We start from the raw sequence: 19,224 nt of genomic DNA, 5'->3' as shown, positions 1-19,224 counted from the left end.
TGTAATTGTTTATAGTTATAGTTGCCAGACACCCACAAGCCAGAGAGAGTGAATGAAGAGTGCACACAAATGATGGAAGCACAGATACTGCTCTCCTTTTCAAGCAACATATAGGATGTAAGTTAAAAAATGCACACTCAGCATAGGGCCCTTGCGAAACATTAGTACAAAGGTCCCTGATTGTGTAACAGTTAATGACTTATCTCCTGTATCTGCCATCTGCAAGTGTGGAGGGTTTCAGCCCTTCACCAGAATATTAAAAGTGTAAAACCAAAATTGTCTCCTATAATAAAAGGTAAACATGCACATGTAATATAGTCTGTTTACATTTTGCCCTCCTGGTTCCGACTCCTGAAAAAATGTAGCACAAGCCAGCTGACTGACAGGCCCAAACGACTTGCAGCATCACTGTAAATCTAAAAGAGAGAAAAAAATAGTGATTTAAATTATTTTAAGATTTTTGGACGCAAATAGTCATCAATTACTCCTCTGGTTGCAGACTAACCACGCTTGACAGCACGAACGAAAACCTAACTCTTTAGCATTATATCAAGCGATCCTACGTCAAAGTATTTTGGTCCTTCTGCCTCTCCGTAGGAAGGTGACAGCGAGGTGCCACGTGATCATCCCAGAGTCGCCGCAGCGCTACCCGGGCTGGCTGAGCACACGGAGGGACAGAGTACAGCCGCTTCTCCAGCACAAACACTGTAAGTGCCCCTGTGGCTAACACTTTTCTTCCCAGTACGTATTTGCCATTAGCGGGGTTGTACTGAGGAATGTTAGTCGTGCGCCTATGTACTATTCGTGACATGTGGTGCAAAGAGAATGTAACGGTAACCATGATTGGATTCTATTAGCCAGCAGGCACCCTGTGCCTTAGTGTGTGTGTGCTGTGCGCATTTACATTGCCTGTATATAGTCAGTTGTAGGAATGAATATAATGGTAAATCCTTCTTTCTTAACCTTTGTACTCACATGCTGCTGGACTACAAATCCCAGAATTCTCACATAATGAAGGGTGAAAGTGTGTTGGGAATTGTTGTCCAGTAACATTGGGGGAGTGAGTGTGAGTAGCTCCATCCTCATCTAATGGCATCAGTCCCTGCTGGAAGGTAAGTATCATGTGCTTCTCCTGGGGACTGTGACATGTTTGTGTTCTGATTATGTACTGTGCAAAGCAAATGAGTCTTTCCTTGCTTGGCTAGGATCCTGCCTGGTTATTAAAGAACATATAGTATCAGTGCAATGCCTCCTGTTCTATCTGTGCTCCTGCTCCTCCTCCATTTACTCCCTAGTGCCCTAAAGCAGTGATTCCCAACCAGTGGCTCGGAGTAACATGTTGCTCTCCAACCCCTTGGGTGTTGCTCCCAGTGGCCTCAGGAGCTTATATTTAATTCCTGACTTGGAGGCAAGTTTTGATAGCATAAAACAAGATTTACTACCAAACAAAGCCTTCTGTAAGCTGAGCTTATGCATAGAGGCTACTAAATGCCCTTAGTGGACACCCCCATATTTTTTTATGATGTTTGTTGCTCCCCAAGTCTTTTTACATTTGACTGTGGCTCAGGTATGGGAGCCATTATCCAGATCTGGCGTTTTCCGTCTTATGGATCTCCATACTTTAAGTCTGCTATAAAATATTTAACCATTCAGAAAACTCAGTAGTATGGTTTTGCCTCCAGTGTGGATTCATGCAGCTTAGTTATGATGTGCCTAGTAGGGACTCTATGAGAGATGGACTTTCTGTAACCCATAGCCGTAAAAGATCTATAAAAAAATGTAACATTTAGGGTTGTAATTGCTTTTTAATTTATTATATTTTATATAGTGCTGGCATATTCAGCACTTTGGAGAGATTATTCTTCATTCACATCAGTCCCTGCCCCAGTGAATCTTACTAAGTCCCAATTAAATTTTTTCTTATTAAAGGGATTCTCCACCCAAATACTTTTTTTTATGGTGGAGTGGAGGACCCCTTTCAGCAAATTTCTCATTAGACAAAACAATCAACCATATGACCACAATATTGGCTTTAGAGAGAAGCTATAGTGAACCATATTGCCTACAGTATGCCAATATCTGAGCTTATTCCTGACACCATGCCCATAATATCCCTGTATGTGTGTGTATGAGATGTGAAAAGAAACCCTTGCAAAGCGCTTAAACCTATAAAAGAGAATTTGTCTTCCAAAATGTGATAATTCCACTGGTGAGAATGTGCACTATTGTTGCTATGGCGATAAGCCTGTTAGCGTGTGCTACTCCTGCCACACATAGCCTCTTTGCATCTCCCCATGGGAATTCTATGTACAAGGGATGCTATGGAAACCAGATTCTAGCAATCATTCATGTGTCAAGAGCAGATGTCCCTCAACACATTTCTTTGACAATTAAATTTGGTGTCACAATTCTGTTCATCGGGCTGCTGGTCGTACCAAGGTTTCTCTGGATATCCCTGAAATGATGGTGCGCTTTAGCAGCATGTTTGTAGTTGCGTAGATAGTAAAAGGTATCAGCTGTGACCTTGTGCAAGGCAATTGACCTTTGTGTCATTTATTAGACGTGATGGGGAGACAACTATCCATTTTTACATGAAAAATGTCACTTTGAAGTAAGAGTGCGGGGGCTCAGTTATGAATGAGACACAAGGTGCTTCTCACATTATTCTGCTCACTGGGCACATAATTCTTCCTGTGATGCCAGGCGGTTACCTAGTAGGCCTAGAAGTTGCCAGTGGAAGTAGCATATCACAGTTGGTTGTACTCGGCACATTCCATGAAACGTAAGCTTGATGCTGAAGCCACTGCTTGTAGGGGTGCCAGAACCCTTCTGTTAAGCAGCTGGCAAGACTCTCTGCAGTGTCCCAGTTAGGGGCAGCTTTTGTTATTTTAAATGCAAATATTAATGAGGTGAAGGAATGCAGAAACTTCCCCTCTTCATTGACAAACAAGCCTTGATATGTGAAAACGCTCTGTGCTTGCAGAGTTGCCAAGATGACCAGTGTACTGTCCTGTGTAAGTGGATATATACAATTTGTAAAATTTCATTTTGCTTTGCCAGACATAATATGTTATGTTTTTCTCTTACATCCCTGTATTCCATTCATTTTTTTATTAAATCTGAAGTGACCTGGGTACCTTTATTATTGTATTGTAATGTTTTCCTGTCTGCTAAGGGTATGATTACACTTCAGTCTAACTGAAGCAGGCAAACCAGGGAACCTTCAACTGGTGGGAGTGTGGTGCAGGCAAGGAGTACACCTTGGGAGTCGCAACAGGATTACAAATATTTCCACATGGATGTGTATAATACATCAGAGCAAAACTTGACAATAGTGACACACTGACAGCTTCACATGCTGGCCCTCTAGCCAGTCGTGTCACTCGTGTCGTTTGGTTCTATCAGTGTAGCAGGCATCAAATCTGTCTCTTTATCTAGTGTAGGAGCTCCAGGCTTCTCCTTCTGGCCAATCTCAACAGGGGTACCCGTTGTCACTGGAAGGTCTATATTGGAATATTTATATGCCACCATTAGGGGCATATTTATTATTGCATGTAAGCCATTATCACCTGTGTTGTTGCCTATAGCAACCATTTGAACAGTCACCTACAAGTTAGAAAAGAAAAATAAAGATCTCATTGGTTGCTATGGGCAACATTACTGGTGATGGTGGCTTACACACTATAATAAATATGTCCCTTAATCTTGGCTACAAATGCAGACTGTTATCTACTCTTGTCATTCCCTGCAGCTACCAGCATCCCAGCTGATTTCTAGCCCTGGTAATGTAACAGGTGGACTAGGTGGCGATTGGACAGTGGTACAAGTGTGGGATACATAATCCCGAAACCTGTTATCCATAAAGTTTCAAAATATGGGAATTCCATTTTGTATAAAGTCCATTCTAAGCAAAGCATATTTGATGCTTTGATGATCTAAGCAAAAATGATTTTCTTTTTATCTGCAGCTATAAAATGGTACTTCTAGATTAGTTATTAACAACCATGATTGTGGGCCCCACCCACACGATCCCCATGTTTCTAAAACCTACATAATAGATTCATTTATAAGAGGCTCGGTAACACCATTCTTGGGAAGACATTAAATAGCAGGATTGTGTGTTTATTTTGTAGAGTTAATGTTACATATTACTTAAAAAATATATATTAACTGTAGTGTGTGGATTTAAGGTTTCTAAATTCTATTTTAGTCTTGTTACTGTTATACTCAACCTTTTAAATATACTTGATCTGTCCCTGTACATCTATAAAAGAATCACCTAGCCATTACAGAATTGCAGTGGTTAAGGAGAAAAGATCATATTTCTTGGGATAAAGAATCCATGGAGCCTATTCTGTTATACCACTGTATACAGTGTCCTATTACAAAGGAACAAAGGCAACTGTAATATTAAATTCCCTAGCACACCCCCATGAGAATCCCTTTAGTAATATGGTTATAGAAAATCTATACTCAAAAATCTAAAACTGGTAATAGGGGTGATTAAAGCTACAAATTAGGCAGCAAAATGCTAATCATGTTTTCAGATCCATGACCTAGAGAGAATAATACACAAATTATTGTAGCCATCTTGGCCCGGGAGACAGCTAGTGCTAGAATATTGTGCAGTTGCATTAGTCACTTTATGAATTAGTCACTGGCATTAGTCACAGTAAGAAAGCTCTACTTTTTGCATGGTTCTTTAATAGGATTGCCTTGAGTATGTATATATGCTGAGCTGGGATAAGCCTGCAATAGTATGTGTATAGTGAGTTGGTGGGAGAAGGTGTTAAATAACATCTCTGTCTTACTGTTGGTTACCCTTTTTAATAAAAGCTTATGATTGATTTTGTGTTTGTTTTCCAGATTCTGAAAATGTCAGGGGAATTAGCTTTAAATATTAACATCAAGGAGCCCCGCTGGGATCAGAGTACATTTGTCGGAAGAGCCAAGCATTTCTTCACTGTAACCGATCCGAGGAATATCCTTCTATCCAATGATCAGTTGGAACGTGCTCGGCAGATAATTCATGACTACAGGTGCTGATAAACCTTCCTGTGTATTAAAATGGATAAACATAAGTAGTCTGGGACACCCTGCAGCATTGTAAAAGGTAGTCTTGATTACTGAGGGTGTGACAGAAGAAGCATATAGAATGTTCTTGAACTAGGCATTCAAGAAAATGTAACTTGCATTTATATTATATTACACAGTAGCTGTTAGGGTCCATCATAGCCTTAGCTTACAAAATTCCTTATAAGTTTCTGACCAATTCTGGTAATAAATTATAGTTCAGTTTTTCACAGTGAATACATTTCCTTCCTAACAACAAGCCTGACAGTAGGCAGTTTTGTCTTTACAAATGTCCAATAATCATGCTTTCGCGAAAGGACACAGAGATTTTTAAAATAAGGAATTATGTGTAAATACTTTAAAGGAACAGTAACACTAAAAAATGAAAGAGCTTTAAAGTAATAAAAATATAATGCACTGTTGCCCTGCACTGGTAAAACTGGTGTGTTTGCTACAGTAACACTACTATAATTTATATAATAAGCTGCTGTGTAGCCACGGGGGCAGCCATTCAAGCTGGAAAAAAGGAGAAAAGGCACAGGTTACATAGCAGATAACAGATGAGTTCTGTAGAATACAATAGTTTTTTTATCTGTTATCTACTATGTGCCTGTACCTTTTCTCATTAGAATGGCTGCCTCCATGGCTACATAGCAGCTTATTTATATAAATTATAGTAGACTTTCTGAAGTAAACACACAACTTTTACCAGTGCAGGGCAGCAGCACATTATATTTTAGTTACTTTTATACACTTTCATTTTTTGGTGTTACTGTTCCTTTAAGACCATATTTACTTCTCAATATTCTGTGCTATATTCAATTAATGCTGTAATTTTTTAACATTAGACAGGGTACTGTGGAGCCAGGGCTGACTGAAGATGAACTGTGGAGAGCCAAGTATGTCTATGATTCAGCATTTCATCCTGACACGGGTGAGAAGATGATCCTGATTGGACGAATGTCCGCTCAGGTACCAATGAACATGACTATCACTGGCTGCATGATGACCTTTTACAGGTGAGATATAGTGTTTTTTCCCAGTAAGATTTATTCACCAAGCTGTAGCTTAAGGGTGAAGACACACAGAGCTACTAGTAGCGGCTACTGAACGCGAGAGAATTCCCCGTCATAGACAATACATAGAATTGCCTCTGCTAAAACACATGTTGAGACTGTTATCAGTAAATGATCAACATTGTCTATTTTAGTAGCTGCTTCTGGTAGCTCCTTGTGTCTTCACCCTTAAACTGAATGTCTATTCTAGAAATTGTCAGCTTGCGACAGAAAAAAGAGCTGATAGCATCTCGCTTGCATCTGGAGAGTTCCCTTAGGGATGTGTTATCAGATACACACATACTGCCATACTAATTTCTTATTTTTATGATTTGATGTAAGCTAGGTAAGAAAAATATATATGTATTCAATCTGAAGGTTCGCAAGAAAGTGTCTTAGCTTATACTTTATGTGCATGGTACAATAGGAGACCATCTCCTGAAATGTACCTTTGTGGCACTAGAGTAAATATGTATTTACATATTTACTCTAGTGCCACAACGGTACTTTTCCTGAGATCCTTTTTCTTTTGAATTTGGTATGAGGTGATAAACTGTACACACAGTAATACAAGACTTTCTTTATATATTGACAGCTTATATTCACAGTATATCATGTACTTATGTAGTATTTAGGTTGCATATATAGAAATATAACATGTTTGTAAAATTTCTGTTCAGAATGACTGCTTCATTGCCTATAACAGAGGAAAGAAAATTATATTAACCCTGCTCAGTTCATTCTCAGTTGTCATTAAGCAAAGGAGACACAGATTCTTCACATTTTATGATGGTTTGATAGAGCCTATTAAACTTCTGCCCAGTGTCATGTCACATGAATTAATTTTAATGTGCTCTTTTCTCTTCCTAGAACAACACCAGCTGTGGTCTTTTGGCAGTGGATTAACCAGTCTTTTAATGCCATTGTCAACTACACAAATAGAAGTGGAGATGCCCCCATCACAGTCAGGTAGGATGATGTGTGACAGTGGAACCTGATGCTGTTCTTGCCTGATCTGACTGGAGCTTCATCTCTTTGCCTGCACATGTTTGTACTATTGTCACTTGCAAACATTTGGCTGGCGACCCCTTGTCAGGACTACTCCAGTCTGAAAAGACATGTTGGGCTGCTTACAGCTTACTGCAAAGTGTCAGTTAAGATTATTATGACTCTAAGAACGCTGTTTAGTTAAACCTCCAGAAGTTTTTTAAGAAAAGGAAAAGATATCCAGGTTACCCAAATGGACTTATTTAATACAGAAGTAGCTATGAATCAGTTATCGGATCATAACTAATGTATATTGTGTATCTCAAAATGAATAACTGTTTTTTCTTTTAGTTCTTGAATTAAAAGTCTAGAATGTTAAAACATCATATACAGAATGATCAGTTCCAATTAAAATGGATCTAAGTAAAATTAACATATAAAAGCATACATTATTATTGCATCATGAACTTAATCCTAATTCATTCCAGTTTTCTCCTCTTGCCCTTATGGTTGAGGCTTGGGGACCTTAACATTATAGATTGCAAACCAAATAAAACCTGTGTCAGGGAAAACATTTAAAGACATTACCATTAAAATACACATGCAGAAGTACATGTGGCACACGTGGCCACACCCATTTTCCTGTGAAAACAATGGTGGGCTGTACATGCCAGATGCTTTAATAAAATTTGTTCCATCTGTAAACAGTGCAACTGATACCAAAATGGTTTTCAGTGGATCCATTTTAAAAAACAAATTACGCACAGCCCTGTTCGGTCATTATATATTGAAAGTAATACATTTCGGTAGTGTGCTTTAAGCCAACTGGCTGACCAGGATGCCCTGTTCCCATAAACAAAGGTATGCTATTGAGCCAGTGTGCAGCTGGAGAAGAACTATTAACAATGTAGGTTGTACTATTATGTAGTAATTGTAATGTTTCTTAATATACTAAAGTGAATCATTTTTCTTACCATTACTTACCCTTTGCTTTTAGTGCTGCACCATTTCATGCAGTGTGTTTTAACACAATCTTACCATGCACATGCAAACCCTTTTACTTCTTGTTGTTTTAGCCAACTGGGAACAGCTTATGTTTCTGCCACCACAGGTGCTGTTGCCACAGCTCTAGGACTTAATGCACTAACCAAGGTATTTTGTGTTTTTTGTTTTTTTTGTCTTTGTTGCACAATTACCAGTAAAACTAATACCCATTTTAGTACTGTTGAGCAACTTTCTTCATCCACATGAGATGTGATGTGGATAAAGGGAAATGTATATCTGGACTGTTCATAAAAACTGTAAGATCTTGTACCTATTGGTACAAGGAGCGGTTTTCTCTGCTTTGCATTAATAAAAAATGTCTTGTGTGTGGATTACATCGTTATCAGTTTAGCTGGCTAAAGCAGATTTGCCCTTAACACCAAAGGAATTTGAAAAAGATGTTAGGCACCACCCAGTCTTTATAATCACTTACCTGACACCCTGGGACGATGCTCTTGTTAGAAGAAAACTGCACCACCAGCCCAGGGTACTTCTGAGTGAGCACCATGGAGCGATCCTCTTCCTGCAGTAGTGCCAAGCCGAACTTTAATCAAAAAGCCGGCTTTTCCACTCTATAGTGCTCACTCAGAAATATGCTGGGCTGGTGCAGATTTCTTCTAACTGGAGCACCAGCCCCAGGTATCGGGTAAGTTATTTTAATCAATGATTGGATATGATGCACAAAATTTTTAAAGGTGCATTCACTCCAATATTGTGCAGGTTGGAGGCAGTGCAGTGACCCATGACCAACACAAATGTACATTGATTTTTCTTTCGCTGATATAACAATAAAAATAAAATAATGAAAAGCTTGTTGGCATTGACTAATGCACTTGAAGTCCTTTCTGATGTGCACTATTAATTTCTTGTGTAACTGTATTTGACTTATAATAAATATCTAATTGTTTGTTTTACCAGCAAGCCAGAATATACCATATTAAGAATTGATACAGTTGACATTTGCTTTTAGTAAAGATAAAGGGGTATCTTTTATTAGCTAAATAAATTACAGTAATGTTTAGTGTTATAAATCCAGTGCTCAGCCACCAGTGTTCCGCCTCATTAAAAGCTGTTATTTTGTAATGTTCAACTGCTTTTCAGAGACAGAACAGGTTGTTTATGCTTCCATAGCTACCTCAATCTCATTAGAAGCCACTTTATAAAAGAAAAATTTGCAAATCAGAAATATCCAATCTCAAACTTTTCAATTGTAACTGAACCGCATCATCCATAACACCTGTTTTTTCTTTCTTTTCCTGTTATTTTAGCATGTTTCACCACTTATAGGAAGATTTGTTCCCTTCGCTGCTGTTGCTGCTGCTAACTGTATCAATATTCCATTAATGCGGCAAAGGTAAGTCAGTCTCACACTTTGTTTCAAACAAATGTAATACCATGCCAAATTCTGTAGATGTTATTTCAGGGTGATAGCCAAAGCACTTGGTCCTTATGGACTGATGAAAAACTGGCTTTTCTCACATCTGACTAACTTAGTATTAAGCAGTTTAGACAGATTGAGGTTTATCCATACAGCCCCCTGAGTTAGCATACGTGCACAGACAGTGTGGTTGAATCCTGGACATACATGTGAGCTTCAGGCAATCTGTAATTGTGACTGTAAGGAATTCCTTGGCCATGTTTGTATAATGTGATTGCTTTATGCTGATTCAGAAGTTTGTATGTTGGTTTAATTCTGCAGGGAATTGAAATATGGCATTCCAGTCACAGATGAGAACGGAAACCGAATTGGTGAATCTCCAAACGCTGCTAAGCAGGCCATTTCTCAAGTAGTTGTTTCTCGGATCTTAATGGCTGCTCCTGGCATGGGTTGGTATCATTATCATTATCATTTGTCTTCTCTTTTTGTAGTTTATCATGAAACAACAGCTTCTACAGTGGAGCTTGAAGAGAGGTAGTGCAGTGAGATAGGGAGTGATGCAAATGCTCAGTTGCTACCCTGTGGCTCATTGTCCTGATTTTTAATGTGAATTATTTCCACCATTATGAAAGAAATTTCAAAGATAATTTAACCCCTTGCCTGCTGAGCCATGTTGCCAGAAAATATTTCATGCACATATATTAAAGAGCAACCCAGAAATGCAAAATCACTGTTTCTGTCATTCAACTCCTTGACAGCTGGTATTGTAAATGTTACGATCTACTGCAGGCATGTACTTTTAAGCTAAGAATATGAATTATAAAGTTGTTTTTTCCCTTCCCTAAAAATGATACATGTTTGTATCTTAAATATAGGCATGCACTGAACCCACTTTTTTGGGTTCGGACGAACCCACCTTGACAGATTCTGTTGAATCACGAACCGAATCGTAATTAGCACACACTAATTAGGATCGGGAAGGGTACACACATGGCGAAAAAATTTTTTCCCCCTAAACTGTAACCCTTTCTGAATGCTAATTAGCTTATGCTAATTGGGATTCGGTTCAGCCGGGACCGTGGATTCGTCCAAAACGGAATCCATCAAAAAAAGGCTGGATTTGGCCCGAACTGAATCCGGGGTTCGGTGCATCCCTACTTAAATGTTACTTTATTTTTCTAATTATGTGTTGCACATGATTTACAGCCATTCCTCCCTTCATAATGAACGCTTTGGAAAAGAAAGCCTTTTTAAAAGTAAGTCTGATTCCTTTATACTTTTCTGATTTGCTAAACAGAAATCTTAATTTTAAGCATTTTAAATCCATACTATGTTCTTGTTTTCAATTTAGCGATTCCCCTGGATGAGTGCTCCTATACAAGTAGGATTAGTAGGATTTTGGTAAGTACTTAGGACTTGCCTAACAGGAGTCGCTTTCTTACTCTCCCCGTACACCGATTCCCTGAGACAAATGCCAAGGCCTTGTCCAGCCCTCTCCTGGTTTGGCAGCACTGGCGTTCATACTGTTTTACTTCAGGGCCTATGTAATGTGAAGGTGATGATATGAAGTACTCATGTCCAAGCACAAGAGGCTGCCTGGGTAGTGATAATCACCAAAAAGTACAGGGTTTGCGCTTCAGTTAGGATGTCTTAGACACACAGATTAGTCACTAAAAAAACATGATCGCAGCGATTTACCGCTGTAGATTAACACAAGTGGGCCGACTAATCACGTGTCATTTGTGCTGGCCGAATTAGTCGCTATGATTTTTTTTTTTTTTTTTAAATTGCCCAGTATGTCTTTGTCCTAAATGCCCTAGGGCAGTGCACAATGGGGCACATACAGTTAATAGCTGCAATTTTTTTGAGTTTACAAGACACAGGTCTTACATAATGTTAGCACACTTGCAGCATGTATACATCTCATTAATGATCTGCAAGGAAGTCAAACCATGTGTGTTTTTATATTTTTTCAGTTTGGTATTTGCCACGCCTCTTTGTTGTGCGCTGTTTCCCCAGAAAAGGTAAGTCTGCATCTGCAAACTGTGTCAGTAAGACATTGTCTGTAGCATTCTAGCCTCACAAACATTTTTGAATAATATTATTTGATGTAGCACAAACAGGCACAATGGGACACAAGAGCATACATTCATTTCAGCCCCATAATGACTGCTACGTAAAGTAACTTGGTACATTAAGAACTACAGAATTTGTGTCAGAAGGGAAGTTTTTCAGTGGCTCACCATGCAGTCTCAGCAAATACGTCAATTTCTGTGTGCAGTTTCCCTTTGACTGGGATTAGTTTGTTGGTTTAGCTGTGCGTGACAATGAGTCATTAATGAAACCACACTGTTTTTATCCTCAAATTACAATTAAACTATTACTATTTTCAGAATAACAAAACCTCTGTTATTTCTAAGCATTTCTTTTAAGAGCATGTATCACAGTCCTTTGCATTTGTGGTAGCAGATATAGTTTCATTGTACAGCCTCTGACAGCCCCTTGCAGTGAACTTTTATATTGTATCATTATGTGTATATGGAGATGTTCCACCCAGTAGATACTTTTAGATTTTTGTCTGTACCTTTTATATGTTCTATTAATTTTTGTGGGGGAAATGCCAACAACACAAAAATAATTGTACTTCTGCAACATCATACAAGGCAATGGCACCTGTAGTATATTGTTTGTTGTACTTTGTGACAGCAGAGAAAATTCCAGTACCCATCAAGGATCACATTCCATTTACATGAATAGGAAGTGTTTCAGGTTGCCCCCTACAAACAGATGCACCGAATCTACTATTTTAGGATCTGGCCAAACCCCAAATCCTTTGTGAAAGATTAAGACAAGGAAAGGTTAAAGAGAAAAAAATCCAACTTCCATGTTTATATTTCACATGATTTTAAGGATTCAGTTCGGCCAGAGGTATGGATTTGTCCAAATTCGAATTTTGCTGAAAAAGTCCAAATCACAAACTGAATCATGGATTTGGTGCATCCCTACCAAAAACACAGCAGTGCCTAAAACTAAATCAAAAGTTGAACTTTCCCTTTATATAGTGTGTGTTATTACTATCAGTTCACATGTCAGAGACTCTCATATCCTGAATTCCTACTGAGTCCCAAAGGTTACTCTATACTTGTTAATTACTAATCTTTTTTTGTTTGCTCAGCTCAATGTCTGTAACCCGTTTGGAGCCTGAACTTCAAGCAAAAATTAAAGAAAACAGCCCTGGGTTGGAGCGGGTTTACTTCAACAAAGGATTGTAATTATGGCAAACCGACTAGAGAGCCACCAACAATCATTTAAAATTCATGTTTAGAACATGTGCCAACAGTATTGGACAAAACAAAATGAGAATGCAGCTCTTTGACCCTTTTAGTTGGAAAAACCTAACCATACTTGTTTTATACACTTGTGAAAAAGACAAAAAATAATGTTCATTGTTTTTAACAAGAGTAGCCAATCTGAAATTAAAAGCGCCAATCCATTACGGATTAGTAATGATGACCTCCTGATGCTGACATTTAGGGGTAGTTTACCTTTAAATTAAATTTTACTGCAATGTAGACATTAATATTCTAAAACGATTTGCAATTGGTTTTCTTATTTATTTTTTTTTTGCAGCTTTTCAGTTATTTAGCTTTTTGTTCAGCAGCTCTCCAGTTTGGTTTGTCAGCAGCTATCTGGTTGCTAGGGTCTTATCCTAACAACCAGGTAGTGGTTTTTAATGAGAGATTTCAAGATGAATAGGAAGATAAGTAATAAAAAGTAACAGTAGTAAAGTTGTAGCTTCACAGAGCAATAGTTCCTTGGCTGCTGGGTTCAGTGACCCCCCCATTCAAAAGCTGGAAAAAAGCAAAAGAGGAAGGCAAGTTATATGAGAACTATATAAAAAAGACCATTTGCAAAGTTGCTAGGAATAGGACATTATATAAAAAAAATTAAAAGTTAATTTTAAGGTGAACTGCTCTTTCTTTAAGTTTGCAAACACAATGCTGCAGTGGTTCATAGCACAAAGACTTGACAAGCACAAGCTTAGTTTAATAGTATGGGAATCCATTTAAAGCCTTGTTTAGCTGGTCATGCCCAAAGTGATGCCCAGGGCTCTTAGATTGCACCCTACTCTAACTTTGTGCAAGCACAGTATAGCACAGTAAGAGAACTCAAAGAGTTCTTCACCTCTGCTCAGACCCTGGTCAAGCAGCCAAAGTATCAGATTTGTTAAGCTAGGGTGATATCTGCGTAGTGTAGGCAAAGATCTGCTTGGGGTGGGGGGGAGTGGAGAGAGTTCCAAGCCTTTGACACTATAACAGACTTCAAAATAGGGTTCTGCAGCTTTATGTAGTTTTTCCTTTATGGTAGATTTGCTTTCCCCAAAGAAGACATTAAAGGGCAAGGAAAGCCAACAACCTGGAGGGGGGAGCATCTACAAAGGACAGTACCTGGGCCAGCATGGCTGTAAAGTCAGGGTTAGCGAATGGGTTCACTTAAGGTACAAAACAGACTGCATGCCCCTCTCAGCTTGTTGGCATTGCTTATCCCTTACATCAGGTAGAATACCTTTTAAAATGTTTGTGCAGTTGATTTTGTGCCTAACTTCTCCAAATATAGCTTATTTTGGGTGCCACAGACATGGCAAATTGTGAATTATCCATACCTCACTTCTGTTCCCTGCAAAGGGCATCAGTTTATATTTTTCTACATTCGTACATTTTGGTGTTGGTTTTCTACCCTGTGTACTTCCTTAGGAATAGTCAGTCTTAGAAACCACAATCCCTTCATTCATGTTTTCCACTCATTTATTAATTTACTTGACAGCTATTTATGACAATGCTGCTTGAACTGGAACAGGATATTGTGCAATGGTTGGTAAATCCCATGAACACTTGGTTTGGCAGCCAGGTCCAGGGAAAAAAGCAAATGTGACGTAGATCTCCATTGTTGGACAGAGCCCCTGAGTACCTTGCAGCAGCTGCTTCACTGTTCATAAACTGACCCATGCAATCCCTATTTTCACAGAGAGGATATGAATGCATTTATTTCTATTAGATCTTATTAGCCCTAAAACAAGAAATGTGTGATGTGTGTGCTAGATATTTATATTCTGCCAATGTACAGGCTATAAGCAGATCTAATGGGTTTTTGTCTCCCATCACCTGCATTTTTCCAAACTCCTGTGTTGGTATTGATCATTATCCATTCACCTTTCAACATTTCCATTATATAAATACAAATTCAAAATTGGAACTAACATTTTAGGGGCCCATTCATTAATCCATGAATTTTTACCGATCAAAAGCACGATTGAAAAAATTTGGATAATTTCTGATGTGCGAAAAATTGCTCAAAAAATCTTTACATGGTCATACGAAAATATCGTGGTTGTGATCCGAAAGTCACAAAATTTTCGTATCCGGACGATCGTAAACGGCGCAAAAACCTTTCTAGGTTTGAAACTTCAATGCATGATTTTGGAAGCCTCCCATAGGACTCATTGGCAATCTACAGACCCAACCTGGCCAAAAGAAAGTCACGATACCAAAGCTTGAATGAATTCCGAAACTCTTCATGCTTCTGAGAGCACACATATCCAGTAGGAATCCATCTGATGTAGGAACACCATGTTTCCTCCAACTCACTACACAAAGTTATGGTGGAAGGAATATGCTTCAGTGTAGCATAATTTGCTGGGATATTGGTTTTCGGCCCGCTGCTTCATTCCCCATCATAACTTAATGCTTTCCATTTTTTTATATAACGGAGGCTGCTTGATAGCAGTCATTAAAGTGCACAGTTGTTTTGTTATGTTCTGAAGTTCTCAGTTTGAGGAGCAGGTTGCAGTGTGTAGTTGAATATCCACAAATCTAGTTCTGTGAAACCAATGAAAAGTTTGACTTCTTTGTAGTAGGAACTATAAAAGCAAGTGTTTACAGTTTACTGCCCTGAAGAGCTTGCAGTCTTCTTCAGAAAGCATAATCATCCTTCTGTGATTGCTCTCCAAATGTCTGTCCTGGGTATCTCACAGACCCTTGGCTGAATCTGGCACATTATATTAGTTTGACACATTATACTAGGTAAGGGAAACACCTAGGTTTCTGGAAAACCTTTTGATCTTAGTTACCCCTATTCTTCTTGCAGAAACAATTTTCATTTTCACCTGTTCCAGTTCTATTTTTTCATACGAGCTAAACAGAAACCATACACATTCCATGTTGCTAGATAGTTTACTGTTATAGTTTACCATTGCTGAAACATCATTACATGAACTAATGAACAGTGATGGATGGTTGCTTTTAAAAAGATTCTTACATATCTTCATATTTTATTGTACGTAGTAGTAGTGTGTGTTATAGCCTAAAGTAAAATGAACTAGATAAGTGTTGGTGTATTGGCTCCTATATGAATGTACTTATAGGATCATGTGTGATAGATTTGTGAATGTTAAGGGTTCCACTGTACAAGTAAAAAAACGCAGTTGGCACTTCCAATTTGTCTCTGTTAGACAAAAAGCTTGTTTTAATAATTAGCCCATAATAATTATAAGGCATTTGATTTCAGTTTGGGCAAACACAATAATTCTCCTTAGAGGAGTCACCTTTATAGGAACTTCACATTGGTTACTATCTGTTTTATAACTGAGCTGATAACTGATGTGGGCATTTCAATCTTTAGCCAATCACAGCTATGCCTTGGCAGGTCCCCTGTGCCACTTGCTGGCCACTCATAAGGTGGGGATCCTTCAGTGCTCAGTACTGCTAGACTGGAAAGCAGCCATGGGCAATTGAATTGATGTATGGTGCTTGTAAGGTTTTTTTGGGAATTTTTATTCAGGAAGCACAAAGGGCACTTATGATTTTGGCTAGTTTTCAGCACATGATCACTTGCCTAACTGATGTACAGTATTTAATGTGCAAACAATTTGGTGACGCAGTGTAACAATCTGCCCTAAACAGTCTGCATCCAGATAGACATCGAACAACGTGCAGCACAGTAAGTGCCTTATAAAAGTATAAACTGCTTGTCCTATGGCAGCCACCGTAACATTTTCCTCTTATGCACATGATTCACCTCCCCCTTAAAGCAGCACAGTTTTCTGATTATATGGAAGTGCATATAATAATGCTTGGGTACACAATATATATTCCAGATTAGGCATTGCCACCATTATCATACCCTATATAGCTTCCATTGAGTGCAGTATGTGGTTACTGTGATTTTGGCCAGGCAGTTTGCAGCAATATTCCAGGATAAAAAGGCACCCAGGTACTGTTGTTCGGGACTGGTTAGTGAGTGACCTCTGCCTCCTAGTAGCACTGGCCAACATTCATGTGAAGTTTTTGCAATGCCAGTAAACCAATGCCAGCTTCACACATTGCACATTGGCCAAGCATTCACATCAAGCCTTTCATACTGCCAAAATACTTGTAATAGGGTTTCCATTAGTGTGTTCATTCTTGTCTGTGCATGTACCAGTACTTTCATGTCATCCTCCTGACTCAATACCTCTTGGGGAGTCCGTAAAATAGAATTGTTTGTTCTTTATTATAGCTACGGTTTCAGTGACATTGATTTTTTTTTTTTTAACCAAAGAGCATTATCTTTGAAACCTTCATTCCCAAAGCTTCAGTATTTTAATGTTATTTTTCTTATTTTTACGAATTGTGTCCAGTTTCTTTGCATTACTCAATGGTGCAATCTCCGCAGCCAATGTACAGTGCTTGGGGTAGATGTAAAATGTTTCTGAAGCCTCCAGGTACAGTGCAATACAGTTTGAGACTGGAATGAATAACCTTATGTTTCTACCTGAAAAACATAGTCAAATGTTATGAGTGACAATTGCTTTTATTTTTCAAATTAAGTATTCGTCAAGAGTATTAGAAAAACATAAATGTTCTATTTAATTGCGAATAGAGAATAAAGTGAAATCTAAGTCTTCGACTTGTCTTGTGTTTTCCTTCCCTTTACTGGGGCCAAGAATTGGAGGACTGTCGCAAGAGGACTACATTAAAGCATTTATGTGCTTCTTATTCAACAAAATTTTCAAGCCTGCCCGATTGATACCTGCCTGATTTTTGGCCAGGAAGGACCATGTTGGCAAGTTCTAATTGGCACATGTATGGCTACCTTTAGAAAATGAGAGAAAATATTAGATTGGTTGCTATGGGTAACTGCTCTGATGCATCTAAGCATCTATGTTAGCAAATCAACCCCAGAAATTTATATTGCAAGTTTGGTACGTGTTTAACTACACATAGTGGTTTACTGAATATCTTGGGATATTGACAAGGTCAGGGGATAATAAACCAATTGGGCACCCAAGCCATTTTAAGCTTCACTGCCATATTTTATTGAGCTTGTAGCCACAAACTTTATGGACATTTTTACATTACCTTCACTAAGAAAATCGAAACTTAAATGCACTATTTTGACAGATTACATAGATTTGCTATTAGCATACACAGGGGACAAGGTTCCCACCAGGGCCGGAACTAGGGGTAGGCAGAAGTGGCAGCTGCCTAGGTCGCAACGATTGAGGGGCGCCAGGCAGGAGCCTCTCCTGCCTACCCCTAGTGCTACTTTGTCATTGCCCCCCGCTTGTCATTAGCGGCGGAGGCAATGACCGATCTAATTGCCCCGCCCCCCTGCACCGCCTCCTGTGCTTTGGCGGTGGGGGGGGAGGTTTGCGGAGTTGGCCGACCGGGTTGCCTAGGGCGCCCGGTCAGCTTGGCCGCCCCTGGTTCCCACATGGGCTTTACCAGTGCTGATAAGCTTGACATTGGGTTTTTATGGTTTTATTAACTTCACAAGAATATATCATTTACAAAACTCATGCCAGTCAATACAAATAAGAATCATGGACAACCTAAGTTCCCTCCCAGTCCATTGGCTAAATGTCTTGACGAAGAACATAGAGCTGTTCTTGTAGTTAGAAAAAACCTGAAGTCAAGGCAAACCTATGCCTTGTAAGCTTCTGCCTTGTATAACAAAATATATATATATATGTATATAATTTCCAACTGGAAATGAATGAAGGTAATTTGTGTCTTTGTTTAATTGCTATTATAGGAAATATGTTGATAAAATGTCTGAAATCACAACCATCAATCTTCAATGAAACCTATGTATCTAACACAAAACTAATTTTGGGATTCCTGTGCTGTGGAACTGTAGCTAGCACTGCTTGTATGGACAATAAATACTTGTGCTCAGTTACTATATCAGTGCAATCAATGTATAAGGAAAATAAAGTTGTTAAAGTGCTGATTTCAGCCTAATGCAGGGATAGCTTGGGAGGAGTTCTAGTATCCCAAGAAAGCCCTCATTATCAGACACCTTTGTACTTTGCACATTGTGCGTCTCTAACTCTGTCTCACTATGGCAGAACAGGCAGCTTATCCAGTAATATCAGTGGGCTATTTTGCTCTGGTGTTCTGGGAAAGTCGGGGAGACAGATTGGAACTGGGCACTGCTGCTTCCATCAATGTATTTTGTCTTTTTGTGCTAATTCAGCCACTGTGCCTCGTACTGGGTGGGCTTCGAGGCATAGGCGCTTATCTGGTGACTGCTCTCATATCCTATGCAGCTCTGCCAAGACGTGAAATACAAAAGAGAAGAACAGAGAATGAAGGGGAACAAGGAAAAGTACAGAAAATGGACACAAAGGTCAAAAAAAGATCATCT

General features: G+C 38.9%; 1 protein-coding gene across 1 annotated transcript; it reads left to right on the top strand.

Moving 5' to 3' along the window:
• Positions 1 to 643: 643 nt before the first annotated feature.
• On the top strand, positions 644 to 13,123 carry sfxn1 (sideroflexin 1). The gene is given in 11 exon segments (NM_001016244.2): positions 644 to 707; positions 4,867 to 5,039; positions 5,922 to 6,092; positions 6,999 to 7,097; positions 8,192 to 8,267; positions 9,428 to 9,513; positions 9,859 to 9,986; positions 10,744 to 10,793; positions 10,889 to 10,938; positions 11,514 to 11,561; positions 12,713 to 13,123. Coding segments are annotated over 10 exon segments (969 nt in total). The 5' UTR covers positions 644 to 707; positions 4,867 to 4,875; the 3' UTR covers positions 12,810 to 13,123.
• The last annotated feature ends 6,101 nt before the right edge of the window (positions 13,124 to 19,224 follow it).

Source organism: Xenopus tropicalis, chromosome 3 (assembly GCF_000004195.4).
Source record: "Xenopus tropicalis strain Nigerian chromosome 3, UCB_Xtro_10.0, whole genome shotgun sequence".
Lineage (NCBI taxonomy): Eukaryota > Metazoa > Chordata > Amphibia > Anura > Pipidae > Xenopus > Xenopus tropicalis.
Note: the sequence above shows the minus strand (reverse complement) of the source record. Positions and strands in the feature narration are given on the sequence as shown.